This window comes from Piliocolobus tephrosceles, chromosome 10 (assembly GCF_002776525.5).
Source record: "Piliocolobus tephrosceles isolate RC106 chromosome 10, ASM277652v3, whole genome shotgun sequence".
NCBI lineage: Eukaryota > Metazoa > Chordata > Mammalia > Primates > Cercopithecidae > Piliocolobus > Piliocolobus tephrosceles.
In genome coordinates this window covers 14,857,397-14,878,199 of record NC_045443.1, presented here as the reverse complement: position 1 = coordinate 14,878,199, position 20,803 = coordinate 14,857,397, and the positions used below count along the sequence as shown (strand labels likewise).

Genomic DNA, 20,803 nt, shown 5'->3' with positions numbered 1-20,803 from the left:
AGCAGCTATCTTCTTTCAATTCCTATTGTACTAGATGAGTGCAATGAGGCGGGCTCTTAGCCGACAACCAACCAATGGAGTATTGTATGGGACCGGAAGAGACTCTGGTTCTGGAATTCTTGCGTGTTCTCTATGGTTCTAGGGCCGAGCTGCGCTAAGAGACAGCCGGCCAGAGGAATGGGAAATGACGTAAGGATTGCGGAGGGGCGCGAGGTTTCAAGATGGCGGTAGCTGAGGGGTAGACCGAGAGGCCGAGTTGAAGGCCCTTACGAAGTGAAAGAGGCCGGGAATCGCCCCCTGCCCGCTTCTCGTAGTCCTGGGAGCACAGCAGAAGTGTGAGTGTATGGAGTTGCTCTACTACTCTTCCTCATCTCTTTCGTCCCTTCCACCGCCCGCGCAGTGGCTTGGGGGACACCCAGCCCCTTTGCCCCGCTCGTCTTCTCCCCGGCTGGGGTCTCCCGGTTGCGGACTGGGGTATTCCAGGGCCTGGGGTGGCGCGGCGACCAGTGGTTACGCGGTTGGCATCGCCCGGGGCGGTTGGGGCCGCTTCCTATGCACGTTGATTGGTAGCCTTAGGTTTGACGTCTTGTACCTCGAGTCACGGTCGGTCAACCGTCGCTATGGTTTCGGCAGTTGCTGGTGTTGCCTCCTTTGGTGGACCTGGACCCTATCCCATTGAAGCTTCTTTGGCTATTTACAGTTCCCCAACGGTTATTTGGCTTGATTTTCCAGTCGCCCCCGCTTGTAGACAAAAAACTAATCTTTGCAGACTTAAGCTCCGGTATCTTCCGTAAAATTCTCTGTAATTCATATCCGTTGTGTTTCATTTGTGGGGGAGGAGATTCAGAACATGAGCCCGAGGACACTTGAGAAAGGAAAGCACAAAAAACGTAGGCAATCAAAGATGGGAGAGCTTGTATTTGTACGGATTTTGCATGTTTTCCTCCTTCCCTACCTCCTACTCCCTGCTGCTCTCCCACACCCCCACCCCCCAGTTTTTCTGAGAAGGAAACCACTTGACAGGGTGTATGGTAGCTAGGGCAGGAATATGGATCCATTATAAAGATTATAGTTAAATAGTGAGTCAAACATCGTAAGATACTTTATTTGTAATCCCGTTGTATCATCAGAGCTTTGTTATAAAGTAATTGATGTCCCCATTTTTTAGATGAGGAAGCTAAAAATCAGAGCGTTTGACACCGCCCGTCTTGAAATAATTGCCACCAGAACAGCTGTGAAACATCTGTCTTTCTGAAACATCTGACTTTCGGGGCAATTGACACTTGGCGAAAGAGACATTAACTGTAACAAACTGGTCTGAAAATCTTCCCTTTCTTACCTTTAAAAAGTGTCTACTTGCAAAAGGAAGCAAATTTGTCCACCTTTATTACTGGAAAGAATGCTTCAAAAAATTAAGCCCCATTCTTTTGGAATAAGAGGAAGAAGTCATGTAATAGGGTACTGTGTTCATTAAAGTTTTAGCTTACAAAATATTTTTTTCTCAAGCAAAAATAAGTATTTCCTTTAGTTACCTTAAGAACTATATATTGGGAGTCAGGTGTTAGAAAAATATGTGTCTTAATATTTAAATTTTGGGGAGCTGTCAGTATAGCACTAATTTCAAATACTTGCATTTTTAGTTGTGTTTTGAACTCTTGAGAGTCAAGCATTATATCTGAATTAAATATGCTTAAATGAATGAGTTTTTAGTGTCTTAGAAGTGTTGAGAACGTACAGCATACATGCCAAGAAAAACCATGGAGCAAGGCAAGGGTGAGGTATTTGTTTTGAGCCTAGATCCATTACCCCCATTCTGTTCGTATTCTTCTTTTACAATTACATGTTAATAAAGGGAGGTTATAGAAGAAGGACTAATGAATTCTGATGTTCATGGTTTGTGCCATATCGTTGAAGCATTTTCTAGTTGTTTTTTATCAGTTGAGAAAGTCAGTACTGTGATCCATAAGAAAAAAGATAAACTGATGACTTGAGGATATTCAAAGTGGTTTTCACACTCATCACATTTCTAAAGAATGATAGAGATCTAAATTTTCGTGGTCAAGAAAGTTGATGCCATCTTTCTTGGACATTAAAGTCAAAACTAAGGAAAGAACAGTCTCACAGGATTTCTGATTAAAGGAATTTTTTTTTTTCAGAGATTGGTGGGGACTAGAAAAAGGAAGAAATAAATTTAGGAGATACAAGCTATTTATTTGTCTTCACCTTCACAGGTTTTTCTTTTTTTAATGAACAAGTAAACCATACAAATTGTCAACATGGGACGGAGATCTACATCATCCACCAAGAGTGGAAAATTTATGAACCCCACAGACCAAGCCCGTAAGTGTCCATTAGTGTGGAATGATGAAGTAGGAGAGTGTTAAAAATTCCAAATATTAGGGAATTTATTTATCTGTGGCTTAATTACAAGACCAGCAGTGACAGGAGGAATAAATTGTATATTCAGTGTTTGGATGGGAACATTAAGACTTTAAACATGCAAAGAAATTAGTACCCATATTTTAGTTTTCAAATTTGATTGACTTGCAAAGTAGAATTGGCTGAAAGTTTTCTTTTTGTATTTGAAATTTTGAGCAAATTAGTTTTGTGAGCCCGTGTTTCGCATTTTATGTTATCTTTTTCCTTCAGATTCATAGTTGTTTTTTATGAAACATTAAACAAAAATGTCTTGACATTTTTGGTTGTCATAATTAGAGGGATGCTCTTGGCATGTAGTGGATAGAGGCCAAAGATGCTGCTGTTTTACAGTGCATACTATAACTTCCCACAATAAAGAATTACCTGTATTAAATTGGAGGAAATGCTAATGTTCAAGATTCAAAAATTTTATTATATCTCCCTCTCTCCTTTTAAAGGAAAGGAAGCCCGGAAGAGAGAATTAAAGAAGGTATGATTTCAGAGGCATCTTATAAAACTTCAAGTACTGTTTGGCACATCTTGTGGTTTGGGATTAGTGGGTTTCAGAATAATATTTCTAATATTTTCTAGAAAAGATGCTTTATGCTTTTTATAAAAACTGTAAGATATACTAAGCCAAACTTTACTATATTTAGGAACTGAAGTAACTTTGCAGAGAAGCTCACTACAAGTTATAATGCCATTTTTGATTACTTTTCCAGTGAGTTAAAAAATACTTTTGAAAATAATTCTTTTTTGTTATTTATTAAAACATAACTTTTAAAGTCTACCAATGAGGGTGGAAATAAACATGATGCTGGATCACTTTATCCATTTTCCTGATTAACTATTATGTATATTACATTAGTTTAAATATATATATTGGTTTATAATATTTATAAATATATTACCTTTCTTTTCCCGATTAGCATTTTCCTCTTAGCTGTTGAATTTGTGGCAAAGTACTTCAACAGAATAAGAAAGGATTTGCTTTATAGTATTTTGCTTTAATACATTGAAGCAACAGAGATTTTAAATAATGTTCAGTTGTGTTTTCATGTTTAGCATTAACTCCTGCAAAATTTTTAAATATTCTTTATATAATTTTAGAATTTAGCTTCAACCTTTGCTTTTTTTAAAAAAAAAAAAAAAAACTTTGGACTTCAGCTAGCAGAGGTTTTAGAACAAGGGGCAGGAACAATCACCCAAGGTCTGCAAAAACGTAAGGGGTTTAAAAAATTTAAAGTGTGTGTGTTTAAGTAACTGCTAAAGACCTCACAGAGCTCAAAGAAATACTTTACTAAGAAAACACAACTTAAAAATAGCATTTCTTTATCTTTTTGACAAGTGTAAACGTTTTTAAGGCAAAAAATTACATAGCTGTTTCTGGTGGTCGAAACAAGTGATCAGAAGCCAAGGAGTTATTCTGTTCAGATTCTTAAAGCAAGTTGAAGTAAAACTCATGAGTGCCTGACTTCTTGACATCTGGCCGCCTTTTGTTTTTCTAAGAACAAAAAACAGCGCATGATGGTTCGAGCTGCAGTTTTAAAGATGAAGGATCCAAAACAGATAATCCGAGACATGGAGAAACTGGATGAAATGGGTAAGAATTTACAAACAGGCAGCTGTAACAGTCTGACACATACAGAGGCAGGCAGGTAATAAGTGAAGCAGCATAGGCATAAGTAAAACAGAACAGCGTGAGGGCATTTGATGCTTGGATTTAATGTTAGTTTCAGGGAAACAAAATGAAGTGCTAGAGGGCTGTTGCAAACTGGAGACCCCATATACCAGAATAAGAGGGAAGTGATTATTTGATTTTAGGCTAATTGTTATTATGAGATAACAGAAGCAGTTTGGCCAGCTTGCTTTTCAGGAGAAGACTTAAATCTGGTTTATGGAATAACCTTGGGTTTTTTGTTTGTTGTCTTTTATTTAATGTTGGCAACTAGGCAACTACCATGTAAATCTAAGTATTAGACCCCTGTAATTAAGGCAGTTTCCAATTTTTCCAGTCAGAAGATCCAAAAAGATACTTAACTGTTTAGTAAGGATATAGAAAAAAAATCATCAAATACCTAAAACCAAATATATAAAATACTATACCAGGATTCTCTGCCTTTTTCACATTTTATAGAATAATTTTATTCACTCTTCATATGCATTTTAATATCGCTGCTTTGTTATAACTGGAATCACATGAAATAGCTGCATGTTATCTTTTTTTGCATCTAAGTTTGAGAATCATTGATGTTGCCACTGGAAATTTTATCCTAACCCACAAATATCCTTTCTGTTTAATACTAGAACGTGTAGAATATTTTGGTTTTTTAATAGACGTTTTCAAACATGCAGAAAATAAAACAGTCTAGTTAACTTCCATGTGCTTTTCACCTGTCAAGTTTTTGCCACTTTGTCTTCTACCCTTTGCCACTTTTGTAAAATAGCATTTTAAAGCGATTGTTACAAGTTCCATGGTTTGCCCAAAAACAGAGTAGTAAGTAAAAGAGATGCAATGAAACTCCTCAATGATACATTAAATGCAGTACAAGAAAAAATTCAGTCATGGCATTATGCTATTACAAGGTTTCTGAAATAATGTGGAAGAATCTGTGCAGCTAGCCTGAGTAAGAGTTCTGGGTCAGGCTTCAAGATCCCAGATCTTTCCCAGTTCAGCTGTAACTGATTTCACTTCTTGCATCTGGTCTGAATATCAGCAGGAATAATTACTTTCCCTGGGGAACCAGGGAATCCTTCATTAAATGACCCCAAATGTTATGTGTTGTTTTAAAAGGAGCTAATAGTAATAACTGAGGTTTCTTGAGTCGTTATCTTGCTACACACCTGTGCACCAGTTTTTTCCCACTAGTTTTCTAATCCTCACAATCTTTTATAGGTGCACTGTCCCTATTTTACAGGTAAGGAAATTCAGGCACAGAAAGATTACATAGCTTTCTCAAGATCACACTGCTATGTAGTGGCAAAGCTGAGATTAAAACTCAGGCATTCAGTGCTTTTACTAATCACACTAGGAATAGTATAGTGTAAGAATACACCCTTTAGATTTGAATAAATTACCAAGATTAATAATAGTTAATAGGATTTAAGGAAGACGATAAACTTGTTATTCTTTTAAAAAAAAAAGGAAAGGGATGAAGAGAATACTATTCATCAGGAGTCTAGTTACAATTTATAAAACTCAATACAGACTAGTTAAGGCAGAAAAAAGCACGCATTGGCTCTCTTAATTAAGAAGTCTGAACATAAAAAAAGAGAAATCCCTGAAAATAACCTCAAAGTCCAATTTCATCATCAGTACTGATCTGATCTGTACTAGTCTGATCTCTGTTAGCCTCATTCAGCTTACTACTGATGAACTTCTTGGGATGGAAGGTGGAATATATGTGTGTAATTACTGATGATTGGGAGACAAGGCCACAGACAGCTCTAGATTTGTTTTATCTGTATAGAACATGTCCAGAAGGAAAATCTGAGAGTTTCTGTCTCTCACGTCTACATTTAAAATCTTAGGGAAGGTTCTGGCCCTAGTTTGGATCATGTGCTCATTGATCTCCGAGTCATTCACTAAAAAGAAAGATAGGGGGATATGATTGACCAGACAGGCCTGGAGGTCTTATTCTTGGCATAGAGGACCTGCAGTTAAGCCCCATGTTGACACATGATTAGTTGGGGAGAAAAAGGATCGTATGGTAGCTAGGCCAGGAATACAGATCTGTTATAAAGATTATAGTTAAGTGGTGAGTCAAACACCACTGGATATTTTATTTGTAATCCCATTGTATCATCATAGCTTTGTTACAAAGTAGTTAATGTCTCCATTTTTTAGATGAGGAAGCAAAAAATCAGAGAGTTCAAGTAAAATGCCTAAGATCTCAAAAAAATTTTTTTTTTTTTGAGACGAGGTTTTGCTCTTGTTGCCCAGGCTGGAGTGCAGTGGTGTGATCTCGGCTCACTGCAACCTCTGCCTCCCAGATTCAAGCGATTCTTCTGCCTCAGCCTCCCAAATAGCTGGGACCACAGGCATGCGCCCCCACGCCCAGCTAATAGATCTCAAAATTTGACGGGACTAATATAGTATGTAAACACAAATCTGACAGAATCTTCACCAGGTTTTCAGCACAGAGCAGTGAAAATTGATTTTTATTACAATGAAGATGAAAATCAATTAGGTGGCATTTCTGAGAAAGGTAAAATTAGTGGCCATCTAAAAAGGGTGGGGATTTTAATAAATATTGTAGTTCTTTGAATAAAATTGAAAAGAGTATGTCTGGGTGTCTAGATCTCTTAAAAAATTTTTAGCATATATGGAGGTTTTTATTATGTAACCTATTGATACCTAATTGTTAATTCCATAATCTACTTTTTCTCTTAGAGTTTAACCCAGTGCAACAGCCACAATTAAATGAGAAAGTACTGAAAGACAAGCGTAAAAAGCTGCGTGAAACCTTTGAACGTATTCTACGACTCTATGAAAAAGAGAATCCAGATATTTACAAAGAATTGAGAAAGCTAGAAGTAGAATATGAACAGAAGAGGGCTCAACTTAGCCAATATTTTGATGCTGTCAAGGTAATCAAGGTTTTCTTTTTAGAGATAAACTAAAATATTACACAGATTGAGTATCCCTTATGCAAAGTGCTTGGGACCAGAAGTGTTTCAGATTTAGTGTTGTTTTTTATTTTGTTTTGTTTTTGCATATATTTGCATATATTTGGGGGATGGCACCCTAGTCTAAGCATGAAATTAACATAGCCTGGAGATAATTTTATAAATTCTGTGCATGAAACAGAACTACGACCCATCACATTAGGTCAGGTGTGGATTTTTCCACCATGGCATCATGTGGGAGTCAAAAAAGTGTAGGATCTTGAAGCATTTCAGATTAGGGATGCTCAACCTGTACTTAGATTTAAAAAGTTAATGGAAGAATTTAGTCATGTTGAACCTCTTCCTCATAGCAGTTTCTTCTAAAACTAAACATATACCTACCGTGTGAACCAGCAAATCTAATCCTTTTTATTTAAACAGAAGAAATTAATTCAAAAACTAAGATCAGCCTAGGTGTTCACTAATAGGATAATGGATAATTAAACTGTAGCATATTTATACAATCAGATACTATTCAGCAATAAAAGGAATAATCTAATACTCAAAACAGCGTGGAATAAAAAAAAAGAAAAATTATGAATAAATCTCAAAAACATGCTAAGTTTATTTCATTGTTATGATTTCATTTTTATGAAATTCTAGAATAGTCATAGCTAATCTGTGCAGGAAAAAAAGATACAGCCGTGGTTGCCTTTGGGGGATGATATTAGAGATGGATTGGGAAGGAGTATGAGGTATATGCATTTGTCAAAACTTACTGAATTTGTACATTTTGTTTACCTCAAAGATGGGAAAAAAATCAAATGCTATAATTTCTGTAAAGGAGGTAATATGTCTCCCATTTTACAGATGAAGGCACAAGTTAACTTGCTTAGTTAAGCTAATACACAACAGAAATTCAACATAGGCAAGCTAATGAGCCCAACCTCCACCACTGGATATGTACTATTTGTTAGTTGACATGTATTATTTTTCTTTTTGTTTCTTTGTTCTTTGTTTTTGAGACTGAGTCTCACTGTGTTGCCCAGGCTCACTGCAACTTCTGCCTCCCAGGTTCAAACAATTCTCCTCCCTCAGCCTCCTGAGTAGCTGGGACTACAGGCGCACGCCACCACAACCGGCTAATTTTTGTATTTTTATTAGAGATGGGCTTTCACCATATTGGCCAGGCTGGTCTCAAACTCCTGACCTCGTGATCCACCTGCCTCAGCCTCCCAAAGTGCTGGGATTACAGGCGTGAGCCACCACGCCCAGCCCGACATGTATTTTTCTGTCACCCTGCATATTAAATAGGGTAGGTCTGGTGCTAGATGCTTTTAACAGTTGGGTTTCTCTAAACAACAGCTATTTCGAATCATATCCAAAAAGAATTACCTGATAAGAGGAGAAAAAAGCAGCTGGGTTTTAGCATTTTTAAAAGTAAAGATTTCTTTCAGTTCTTTGACAATCTATAAGTATTGACGTGAGATTATTTTTGTGGGGGTTTTTGGTGATATTTATGTTAGTTGGAAAGCGTGTCCAAGTTATGAAACAGCTGACTTGTCAGTTTTAGTGTTGAGTTAGTGGATGACTTTTTTATCGTACTATTGAATGGTTCTCTCTCTTTCAGAATGCTCAGCATGTGGAAGTGGAGAGTATTCCTTTGCCGGATATGCCACATGCTCCTTCCAACATTTTGATCCAGGACATTCCACTTCCTGGTGCCCAGCCACCCTCTATACTAAAGAAAACCTCAGCCTATGGGTAAGGAAGTAGTGTCACAATCAGAGAGCATTTAGTAAAGGCACAAATTGACTGTCCAGTGCCAAAATTAATGCAGGGGGAAATAAAGACAATGTGGATGTAAACAGTGTGACATTTGATTAAATGTAAAATAAATCCCTTGAAAATTGTTTAGAAGAGAAAATAATCTCATTACTGTTAAGTGGTTACTGTGGGGTTTTTTTTGTTTTTGTTTTTCTGTTAACAGACCTCCAACTCGGGCAGTTTCTATCCTTCCTCTTCTTGGACATGGTGTTCCACGTTTGCCCCCTGGCAGAAAACCTCCTGGCCCTCCCCCTGGTCCACCTCCTCCTCAAGTCGTGCAGATGTATGGCCGTAAAGTGGGTTTTGCCCTAGATCTTCCCCCTCGTAGGCGAGATGAAGACATGTTATATAGTCCTGAACTTGGTGAGAAGTGACTGTTCCCTTGCTCTTATAACTATCATTTTTTGTGTTAGGCCTGTTTAACATATTGTTCACCACCCTCAGAACTTAGGAAGTAAATGAGAGGATATCATGTACATACTAATATACATACAGTTGGATAAATCATAGGATCTACTCAAGTAAAAGCATCATACATAAGTATAGAAATGTTTATTGTGTTTTAAGTTAGGCTTTCCTTGGAGATGTCACTCTTGCTACTAATCCCTTAAGACTTGTATATCTGGTTCCCTTTTAGCTTTATTGTAATCAGACTAGAGCATCGTTGTATACATTCACTGACTGTGTATGTGTATACAAACATGATTGCTGCTAAAGGAGGAAATGGGTTTTCAAATTAGAACCTCTTTTAAAAAAAATCTTAAATTACCAAAAAGAAGTGTTTAAAATTATTGGCAAATGAAAATACTGTTAGACTGTATGAATAGCTATATACAGGAATTTTTTTTGTAAGCATTAAGTTGTTACAGCCTGAGTTAAATAGGATAATTTTCTGTATTTCTGGGTACCATGTCGTGGAGGGTCCAATCATATTACTTCTCCATGTGCCTTTCCCACTTTTCAGCCCAACGAGGTCACGATGATGATGTTTCTAGCACCAGTGAAGATGATGGCTATCCTGAGGACATGGATCAGGATAAGCATGATGACAGTACTGATGACAGTGACACCGACAAATCAGATGGAGAAAGTGACGGGGATGAATTTGTGCACCGTGATGATGGTGAGAGAGACAACAATGAAGAAAAGAAGTCAGGTATGTGCAGATGAGGGATTCATGGTATTGATCAATAAAGAGAAAACAAGCTGAAGGTCCTAATTTATTGAATCTGTGAGAGTACTCTGAAATCTTTGGAAATAGGGATCATAGCTGTATTCATCTTTATATATTACAATTTTGAAAGTTTTTGACACAGTAAGTACTCAGTAGATGTTTATGAGGAAAAACAAACTGTGTGTAATAAAAATGTCTATGCAATAAAGTTCACTTTGGGGTAAAAGGTATAACTATTCAACAGCATAAACATGTATTATTATGGGTATGTTATAGGAAAGGAGAATAGCCATATTAAGAAAAACATTGATGTTGTATTTTATAAATCTGTTTAAATATCTACTTTTGAAGCCCTTTTATGGTATCTTACATGAACCAGGGTCATATTTATAACCCAGGTACACTCGAGTGGAATCATGAAACATATTGTATCTATAATGTGTATGTTTATTTATTAAAAAATTCAGGCCGGGTGCGGTGGCTCAAGCCTGTAATCCCAGCACTTTGGGAGGCTGAGATGGGCGAATCACGGGATCAGGAGATCGAGACCATCCTGGCTAACCCGGTGAAACCCTGTCTCTACTAAAAAATACAAAAAAAAAACTAGCCGGGCGAGGTGGCAGGCGCCTATAGTCCCAGCTACTCAGGAGGCTGAGGCAGGAGAATGGCGTAAACCCGGGAGGCGGAGCTTGCAGTGAGCTAAGATCACGCCACTGCACTACAGCCTGGACGACAGAGTGAGACTCTGTCTCAAAAAAAAAAAAAAAAAATTCAGGCTGGGTGCGGTGGCTCACGCCTGTAATCCCAACACTTTGGGAGGCCGAAGCAGGCAGATCACAAGGTCAGGAGATCAAGATCATCTTGGCTAACAGGGTGAAACCCCGTCTCTACTAAAAATGCAAAAAATTAGCCAGGCGAGGTGGCGGGCGCCTGTAATCCCAGCTACTTGGGAGGCTGAGGCAGGAGAATGGCTTGAACCCAGGAGGCGGAGCTTGCAGTAAGCTGAGATTGTGCCACTGCACTCCAACCTGGGAAACAGAGCGAGACTCCGTCTCAAAAAAAAAATTTGAATAGGACATTTGTCAAGAAAATTTTAAGCATCGTTAATAGGTACTGACAGTGCAAAATGCACACCAATTCTGTCAAACCTCAGCAGTTTTGGAGCTTCTTTTGGGATTGTTTTTGTAGCCTACAACAGAATATTTATATAATACTATGTAATACTAATGTTAATATTGATAATGACAAATTTTTCTTCTGCTGTGTCTTAAGAATCATGGTTGCAAAAACAAAAAAGCTAGTTAAAAATAATAAGAGCTGGTAATGAAAGATTATTATAGAGGACTGTTAGGTAGGAACTAGTACTGGAAAGTAGAAAGCCATTAGAGCCACGGCAGCTCCATTTTTTTCTGGGACTGTGTGGTCTCTTGCCTTCTTTTCCTTTTATTCTGCTGACAGATTTTTTTTTCTTTTGTTGTTTTTTTTTTTTTTTTTTTTGAGACAGTCTCACGCTTGTCGCCCAGGTTGGAGTGCAGTGGCACAATATCAGCTCACTGCAACCTTCATCTCTCGGGGTCAAGCGATTCTCCTGCCTCAGTCTCCCAAGTAGCTGGGATTAAAGGCACCCACCACCATGCCTGGCTAATTTTTGTATTTTTAGTAGAGACGGAGTTTGACCACGTTGACCAGGCTGGTTTCGAACTCCCGACCACAGGTGATCTGCCCACCTTGGCCTCCCAAAGTGCTAGGAATAGAGGCATGAGCCACAGCACCCAGCCACATTTTTCTTATATATTCTCATCAATACACATGTTCTGAAACTGGCCATCCCAACTCTGAGTTGGTATTCACTCAGTTAATATTTATTGAGTTTTTACTATACAGACGGCATTTTTTTCTAGGCACTAAGGATACAGGGTAAACAAAACTAAAGTCCTGTTCACATGGAACTGTTCTCCTCCTAAAATGTTTACCAGCTAAAAATACTCCTATCCAGCGTCTAATGGATAGCCTTTGTCAGTTAAGAAGTTCTTTTTAGGCCGGGCATGGTGGCTCATGCCTGTAATCCCAGCACTTTGGGAGGCCGAGGCAGGTGGATCACCTGAGGTCGGGAGTTCGACACAGCCTGACCAACATGGAGAAACCCCGTCTCTCCTAAAAATACAAAATTATCCGGGCGTGGTTGCACATGCCTATAATCAATCCCAGCTACTCCGGAGGCTGAGGCAGGAGAATCACTTGAACCTGGGAGGCAGAGTTTGCAGTGAGCTGAGATTGCACCAGCCTGGGCAACAAGAGCAAAACTCCGTCTCAAAAAAAAAAAAAAAAGAACTTTTTATTCTTAGCTTGCTGAGAGTTTTTTTTTTTTTTTTTTAATTATAAGTATTTTTTATATATTTGTTGGGATATAACTTTTTTTTTTGTTCTTTGTAAGTTCTTTATTGTAGTGAACTACATTGCTGGCTTTTGGAACACTTGGATTCAACTTGCTTATATATTTTTTTCCTTTTTGTAAATTTTAGTTTTGATAGTTTTTGGGGAACAGGTTGTGTTTGGTTACATGGGTAAGTTCTTTAATGGTGATTTCTGAGATTTTGATGCATCCCTCACCCAAGTAGTGGATAGACTGTACGCAGTTTGTAGTCTCCTTTCCCTCCCTCCCCTCCCACCCTTCCCCACTGAGTCCCCAAAGTCCATGGTATCACTCTTACGCTTTTGCATCATCATATCTTAGCTCCCACTTATAAGTGAGAGCGTACAATATTTGGTTTTTCATTCCTGAGTTACTTCACTTAGAATAATGGCCTCCAACTCTATTCAGGTTGCTATAAAGGCCATTATTTTGTTCCATTTTATGGCTGAGTAGTATTCCATGGTGGATATATACCACATTTTCTTTAACCATTGGTTGGTTGATGACACTTAGATTGGTTTCATATTTTTGCAATTACAAATTGTGCTGCTATAAACATGTATAACTTGCTTATATTTTATGTTGGCCAGTAGATGAGTTTTGGTATCAGGTTTAAGCTAGCTTCATGAGTTGGGTAACATTTTATCTTTTCCTATGCTCTTTATCAGGAGATTTCTGTAACTTAATGTTTGGCTGAATTTCCTCCTAAAATTATTTGTAGCCTTTAAGGAGTAGATCTTCAACTACCATTTAAGTTTTGTATATTCTGGGCTTATCACCTCTTTGGCCAACTTTAATAATTTATATTTTCTAGAACATTGTTTTTATCTGGATGTTTGTATCATTAATATAGCTGTCTCATCCTGCACCTCTGCCAAGTAGTGGGTAGCAATCATATCTAGTACTTTATAGTGTTGCATAGTAAACATTTACTGAATTTTGTTGATCCCAATCTACTCCGCTCCCTCCTTTGTCCCCTTAGGTCTGAGTGTACGGTTTGCAGATATGCCTGGAAAATCAAGGAAGAAAAAGAAGAACATGAAGGAACTGACTCCTCTTCAAGCCATGATGCTTCGTATGGCAGGTAAGGCAGGGAAAAAATAGTGAATCACCTTGTGGTGTATCCTCACGCTAATTGCTTTACATACAGTTTTCCATTTCGTATCTCAGCAACCTTCAAGTAAGTAATAAATTCTTGTTTTACAAAAATAAGGTTTGGAACTATTATATAGGCTGCCTAAAGTTACATAGCAAGTAAATGGTTGGGCTGGCATTTAAATATTGGTCTGTCTTGTTTTAAAGCCTGAGTTCATTCCACGATGCTACACTAATACAGATGACTATAGAATAGTATTTCTTTCACATCTAAGTATTTTATTGAAGAAGACTATTTGGTTTTTAATTTTAAGAACACATTTATTAACCATGTGTATTCAGTCATTGCTGTTCTCCAAACTATAAAAAAATGAATCAACTCCATTTACTGAGTTTAAAATTTCTTTCAGGTCAAGAAATCCCTGAGGAGGGACGGGAAGTAGAGGAATTTTCAGAGGACGATGATGATGATGATTCCGATGACTCTGAAGCAGAAAAGCAATCACAAAAACAGCATAAAGAGGAATCCCATTCTGATGGCGCATCCACTGCTTCTTCACAGCAGCAGGCTCCACCGCAGTCTGTTCCTCCTTCTCAGATACAAGCACCTCCCATGCCAGGACCACCACCTCTTGGACCGCCACCTGCTCCACCGTTACGGCCTCCTGGGCCACCTACAGGCCTTCCTCCTGGTCCACCTCCAGGTAAACACTTACATCATGTGACTAAAGTTTAAATGAGGTTAGAGTGAAGTCATTCCAGAAAATAGTATGTGTTATTAGCGTTCATGTTTTCTTGTTTCCTCCTAATGGGATTCTCTAAGATGTGAAAGATTCTCAAAGGACAAGTAAAGCTTGTTTATTCTTAAACCATTGTTTGCAACTCATAGTTCTGCTGACAGCCACCTATTTTTCTCCAAAGCACTCTTGTTTTCAAAGTTTTTCTGATTACAGCAGACAGAAACTTGAACACGTAATGGAGGCTTTCTTTCGTATTGCTTTTTAATATGATAGGTTGACCTAGCTCTAAATTGGCAGCAGGTGGGCGTAAGACACAGTTAATACTGTCTTGTGTTCTTAGGTTAAGAATGTTGAATGTCAGTGTAATCTGCATAGTTTTTTAGTTGTAGTTCTTTTTTAGAGGCAAAGGTGATTAGTCTGTTTATTAAGTGTTCAGCTTGAAAGTATAAAAAGATTATAAAATGAAGCAACAGAGAACTTTTCAACTATTTGTGATTTTAGTCGTTCATCCTATTGTCAGCCTACTAAGTTTTCTTCAGTTAAGCTAATCATTTTCCGATTGGTGCAAAGGAAAGTTACATATTTTATGTCATTCTTAGTGGTTTTTATCTATATATTCATGAGTTTCAAGGGGTCTTTAAAGCATTGTTTTTTTGTTTTTTTTTTGTGGGGTTTTTTTGCTTGCCTTTTTTTTATCATTATATTTTAAGTTCTAGGGTACAGGTGCATAACATGCAGGTTTGTTACATATGTACACATATGCCATGTTGGTGTGCTGCACCCATTAACTCGTCATTTATGTTAGGTATTTCTCCTAATGCTGTCCCTCCCCCCTAAATCATGCTGCTATAAAGACACATGCACACGTATGTTTATTGCGGCACTATTCACAATAGCAAAGACTTGGAACCAACCCAAATGTCCATCAGTGATAGACTGGATTAAGAAAATGTGGCACATATATACCATGGAATACTATGCAGCCATAAAAAGGGATGAGTTCATGTCCTTTGTAGGGACAAAGCATTGTGTTTTATATTCCATTTTCAGGTTATACTGGAACCATTTAAGAATTCTTATCACCTTTTTATATTTCCAGCATTGCAGAGCTGTGATTGAGTATGCTTTTTGTCAGTGTTGGGAAATAAAGTGAAAAGATCCACAACAAATCCAGTACCATTTTTCTGGTACTCAGATATTTTTTTTTTAGACGAAGTGTCGCTCTGTCGCCCATGCTGGAGTGCGGTGGTGTGATCTCGGTTCACTGCAACCTCCGCCTCCCGGGTTCAAGCAATCCTCCTGCCTCAGCCTCCCGAGTAGCAGGGATTATAGGCGCCTGCCACCATGCCCAGCTAATTTTTTTGTATTTTTAGTAGAGACAGGGTTTCACCATTTTGGCCAGGCTGGTCTTAAACTCGTGACCTCGTGATCCACCTGCCTCAGCCTCCCAAAATGCTGGGATTACAGGCGTGAGCTGGGATTACAGCCTCCCAAAATGCTGGGATTACACCATGCCTGGCTGTACTGAGATATTTATTGAATGAATTCTGTTTCCATGTATGTTTCATTAAGTTTTTGAAGTTAATCTGATTTCAGGTTAAAGTCAAACCATATTTGAGTTACTTTTAAGCCATAGTTATTACTTAATGTACATTTGTGTGACATTAATTTATCATTTTTCCCTTTTCAGGAGCTCCTCCATTCCTGAGACCACCTGGAATGCCAGGACTCCGAGGGCCCTTACCCCGACTTTTACCTCCAGGACCACCACCAGGCCGACCCCCTGGCCCTCCCCCAGGTCCACCTCCAGGTCTGCCTCCTGGTCCCCCTCCTCGGGGACCCCCACCAAGGCTACCTCCCCCTGCACCTCCAGGTGACGCTTTCAATTTCTATAATAAAAACTTTGCCTACTGTTTATTTAATTTGCTCTAAGACATATGGTCACATTTCAGTATTCTGAAATCTGAGGTAATCTTACAGTTGGTGGTGGTTTTTAAGTTGTTGACCTGGTTTGAAGTAGAGTTCTTCCAATGGGTATTTGCCCTTGGTTTGCTTGAGGGACTTCTAGCCAGAGAACATGGGATTAAATTCTCTATTTGATAATTTTTTGGTTTTAGTTGTAGTTATGAAGCTGTTTCATGCATCCGCATGAGTACCAACTTAAAGTTTAAAATTACAGAGAGTGTTTTTTTTTCCTTTCCTCTACCTAGTGTCAAGGTTAGACATGCAGATTTTCTTGTGGGCTTGTTTTATGTGGCAGATATATTTCTAGTTTACAACACTGAAATGTCCCACTTTCATGTGAAGATCTGCTTTTAAGTACCCTGTCTGAGGCTTTTTTTTCTCTCTCTCTGTCTTAGTGGTACACAGAATAATGATGCGTTTATGTAATCAATAGGATCTTAGATTTGATAAAATATGGTACTTTAATTTAAAAGTGGCATTTGAAGAACTGAAATCTGCAGTTCTTTGTATATGAATATTGTGTATGTCTGACTGTCCATAGGACATGAGTTCTTTTCCAGTAATGATGACAGATTGTGATTAGTTGCATTCTCTTACTCCATGTGCGCTTTTTTTTCTTCGAGACGGAGTTTCGCTGTTGTTGCCCAGGCTGGAGTGCAAGAATGGTGCGATCTCAGCTCACTGCAACCTCCGCCTCCTGGGTTCAAGCAATTCTCCTGCCTCAGCCTCCCAAGTAGCTGGGATTCTTATTTTTAGTAGAGACACGGTTTCATCATGTTGGTCAGGCTGGTCTTGAACTCCTGATCTGAAATGATCCACACGCCTTGGCCTCCCAAAGTGCTGGGATTACAAGTGTGAGCCACCGTGCTTGGCCTCCATGTGCATTTAATAACCAGAGTTAAAATTTTATTTCTTGCACACTGTTACCTTTTTGTGCAGGGGTAATGGTAATGGAAATATAATGCATGGGGATTGGTCTCCTGACCTTGTCCTTACTAATATCTGCACTATGCAGCTGGAATAGAATCTTGGGATATGAGATTTGAGAGAGTAATTTGAAACCAGTTGATGTCACTTTATATTTTAAAGTAGAACATTATTTAGAGAAGAGAACATATTACTGTAAGTACAGCAATATAGGCTGAGGGTAAATACTGTTTTGTAATAAAATATTCCTGAGTTTCACATTGCAACCAGTATGAGTTCAGCTTATTTTCTGTAAGTTGTTATCCAGTTTTTAAAAAATTGGTAACCAATATTTAAATGTCCTTAATAGTAGTTAAATTGTATTAGTTCTTACAGTATTCATCCTGCCTATTTTATTCATTTAGGTATTCCTCCACCTCGTCCTGGCATGATGCGCCCACCTTTGGTGCCTCCCCTTGGACCTGCCCCCCCTGGGCTTTTCCCACCAGCTCCCTTGCCGAACCCTGGGGTTTTAAGTGCCCCACCCAACTTGATTCAGCGACCCAAGGCGGATGATACGAGTGCGGCCACCATTGAGAAGAAAGCCACAGCAACCATCAGTGCCAAGCCACAGATCACTAATCCCAAGGCAGAGATTACTCGGTTTGTGCCCACTGCACTGAGAGTACGTCGGGAGAATAAAGGGGCTACTGCTGCTCCCCAAAGAAAGTCAGAGGATGATTCTGCTGTGCCTCTTGCCAAAGCAGCACCCAAATCTGGTCCTTCTGTTCCTGTCTCAGTACAAACTAAGGATGATGTCTATGAGGCTTTCATGAAAGAGATGGAAGGGCTACTGTGACAGCTTTTGATTCCAGAACAGGCTTCTGTTCACAACAGTGGCCCATGGAGAAAGAAGCTCTTATTAAACTTAGATGAAAGAGCTGCTTCCATTGTCAGGGTATTTTCTAATTTCAGTTCAAGGAATATCCTAAAATTTAGCCTTGTTCAGAATTTACTGCACATAAAAGAGGGTATTTCATCCAGAATAGATCAGTTATTGAAGCAGTGCTGCTAACATCCATTCCCTTTCACACCACCATTTTCATCCTGTTTCTTCCCCTCCTCCAGTTCTTTGGAAATTTGTGATCAGGGGGATCTTAGTTGCTTATTTGTTTTGACTCTTGTGTGCTGTGGGCACTGGAGTAGAGATTTTTGAAAAGAACAGTTTATTTCATCTTGCCTTTTGTGTTTGAGTTATTTTTAATATTTTCCTGTAAATATTTTGTAATATTTTACTTGTAATGAAATGGATCACAATGTCATTTCCTAATACAAGGCAGGATATGTGGGAAGAAAACGTACAATTATTTGATTAAAATTATTTCCCACTGACCTAAACTTTCAGTGATTCGTGGGAAAAATAAATAAATGTTCTACACCAAGATACTGACTCTGTGTTACTGATAATGTATAAACATAATACCTAGTTTATGGACAGAAAAAAAAAAGGTTAAGTATTTAAAACTTGGGTTTTTAAGGAACTGCCTTTCTGGTACAGAATGAGAATCTTACTGAAAACTTGGTAGAAACTACGTTTTAAATTTTAAGGGATAAAAAAGAGGAGTAATTATTTTCCTGTAAGGTTGTCATACTGGCTTTAAAGAAACTGAGAGGTGTTAGGAATAGTATGGTTTGGCTTTTATTGTTTAAAAGATGTCTTACCTTCAGTGGTTACTTACGCTAGAGCTTCATGAACTGATACAAGTTGAATGGCAAAAGTCATTTTAAACCATTTTTAAGCTATTAAAGAATCAGAAAAGGTTAGCTTTTTTTCCTTTCTGAATTGGTGGGTTTTGTGTGCTTTTATATTATTCATTCATATTTTAACATATATAACATTAATTTGCATTTATACCATTTTCTTTACAAAGTGCTTTAATGTAAACTCATGTACCAATGTAGACTAACTCTTAGTCTACTAAGTTTAATGTTAATTTCATGACTAACTGATCTACCAAGTAACCCTAATAGATGACTTTTCTGGGTATTTTCCCCATTTTACACTAGAGAGTATTGAAACTTAAAAAGGACTCGTGATTTATCCAGTGATCCAAAGTGTGTATTTCATAAACACATACACACAGTGTGTGCATTGTTTAGTCATAACGTTACTTTCCACAGTATCTCAAATGCCTTTCATGTAAATCCCGTACTATCAAAAATTGGTGATAACCTAAAATGTAGTGCAGTAATACAATAAGGCATTTATTTTCTTAGAGTTGATTTATTTGATGGATTTTTAGATTTTTATTCAAGATCTTTTGTTTGTTTTGACTTTGCTTGGAAGATACTGATTTATTCTTTCATATTAAAGCAAATCCTGCCAAAGCACTAAATAGACCGTTTTGGGTTGGTTTTTTAGTGTATTATTAATATAGGTCAGCAGGTAAATTGAGTCTGATTGTTTAGATGTAAGGATTGAACCTTACGTTATCAATCCTTGACACCATCCTTGATAACCTTATGGATATCAAGGATCAAACCATATGGTATCAATATTGTAGTTATAGTTTCAGCATAAACAGAATTACTCCCCAATACTTGATCTGAAATATTTTTAATGATCTTACTTGAAACATATTATTCTTTCTGGGAACGATTTTTTTTTTATCATTTCTCCTTAGAGACAGGTGCTTGCTCTGTTGCCCAGGCTGCAGTGCAGTGATGTGATCATAGCTCACTGCAACCTCAAACTCCTGGGTTCAAGTGATCCTCTGGCCTCAGCCTCCCAAGTGGTTGGAACTACAGATATGTGCCACCGCAACCAGCTCATTTATTTTTTAGAGATGAGGTCTTGCTATGTTGCCCAGTCTGGTCTCCTAACCTCAAGTGATCTTCCCACCTCAGCCTTGAGTCGGAGATTTCTGATTCATGTTAATACAAGAAAGCTGTTGATAGTTTATCATAAAGGCATTTCCTAATATTGCTAGTATAATTTTCTGAAAATCAGTGGTAAGATGTGACACAATACATCAGCTGCATCCACAGGAAAGGGGAATTAATTAGCAGTTCTCATTCTGGGTACACTTGTTATGATCATAATTTACATAATATTTTCACAAAAATGGTTAGATCACAGCTATGAAATGTAAATGATAAAAATCTTTAATCATGTATGTGGATAGACTTGTTACTATTTCCTTAGCAAAGTGTCACTTTAGGGACAGCAATTGCCCCTTTAAATTAAGGATCACCACAATAATACTCTGCCATGTCATGGAATCAGCATGCAGCCCAGATGCTATCCAAAATTCTGTTTCGATTATCATTTTCTATATTCTCGTTTGTGCTCTTTGTTAAAATACCTCCTTATGTATAGCTGGGGAGGGTTATAAGTATTTTAAAAATCACTTTTATTGCATTCAAGTAATTCTTCAGGCCAAGAAGATGGGACAATCACTACCCCCATAGAACGGAACAGTTTTATCCCTAACTCAAACTACAGCAGGTCTAACATCTGAAAATGTTCCTCAGCCAGTTTGGAAGACTGGCGTTATTTCAGGACTACTGGGGCTCAAAGCTGTCACCAAGCAGAGCTACACATACTTTCTTCATATACAGATCCTAGATCCAGGAAGGTATTAATGAGTTGTTGGA

General features: G+C 38.2%; 1 protein-coding gene across 1 annotated transcript; it reads left to right on the top strand.

Annotated features, from left to right (window-relative positions):
• Positions 1–156: 156 nt before the first annotated feature.
• On the top strand, positions 157–20,519 carry WBP11 (WW domain binding protein 11). Its single transcript, XM_023226121.1, has 12 exons — positions 157–335; positions 2,232–2,340; positions 2,877–2,908; positions 3,928–4,021; positions 6,812–7,008; positions 8,657–8,790; positions 9,017–9,216; positions 9,818–10,009; positions 13,423–13,524; positions 13,946–14,239; positions 15,966–16,148; positions 17,572–20,519. The coding sequence occupies exons 2-12, from the start codon at positions 2,277–2,279 to the stop codon at positions 18,003–18,005; spliced, it is 1,926 nt and encodes a 641-aa protein (XP_023081889.1). The 5' UTR covers positions 157–335; positions 2,232–2,276; the 3' UTR covers positions 18,006–20,519.
• Positions 20,520–20,803: the final 284 nt, after the last annotated feature.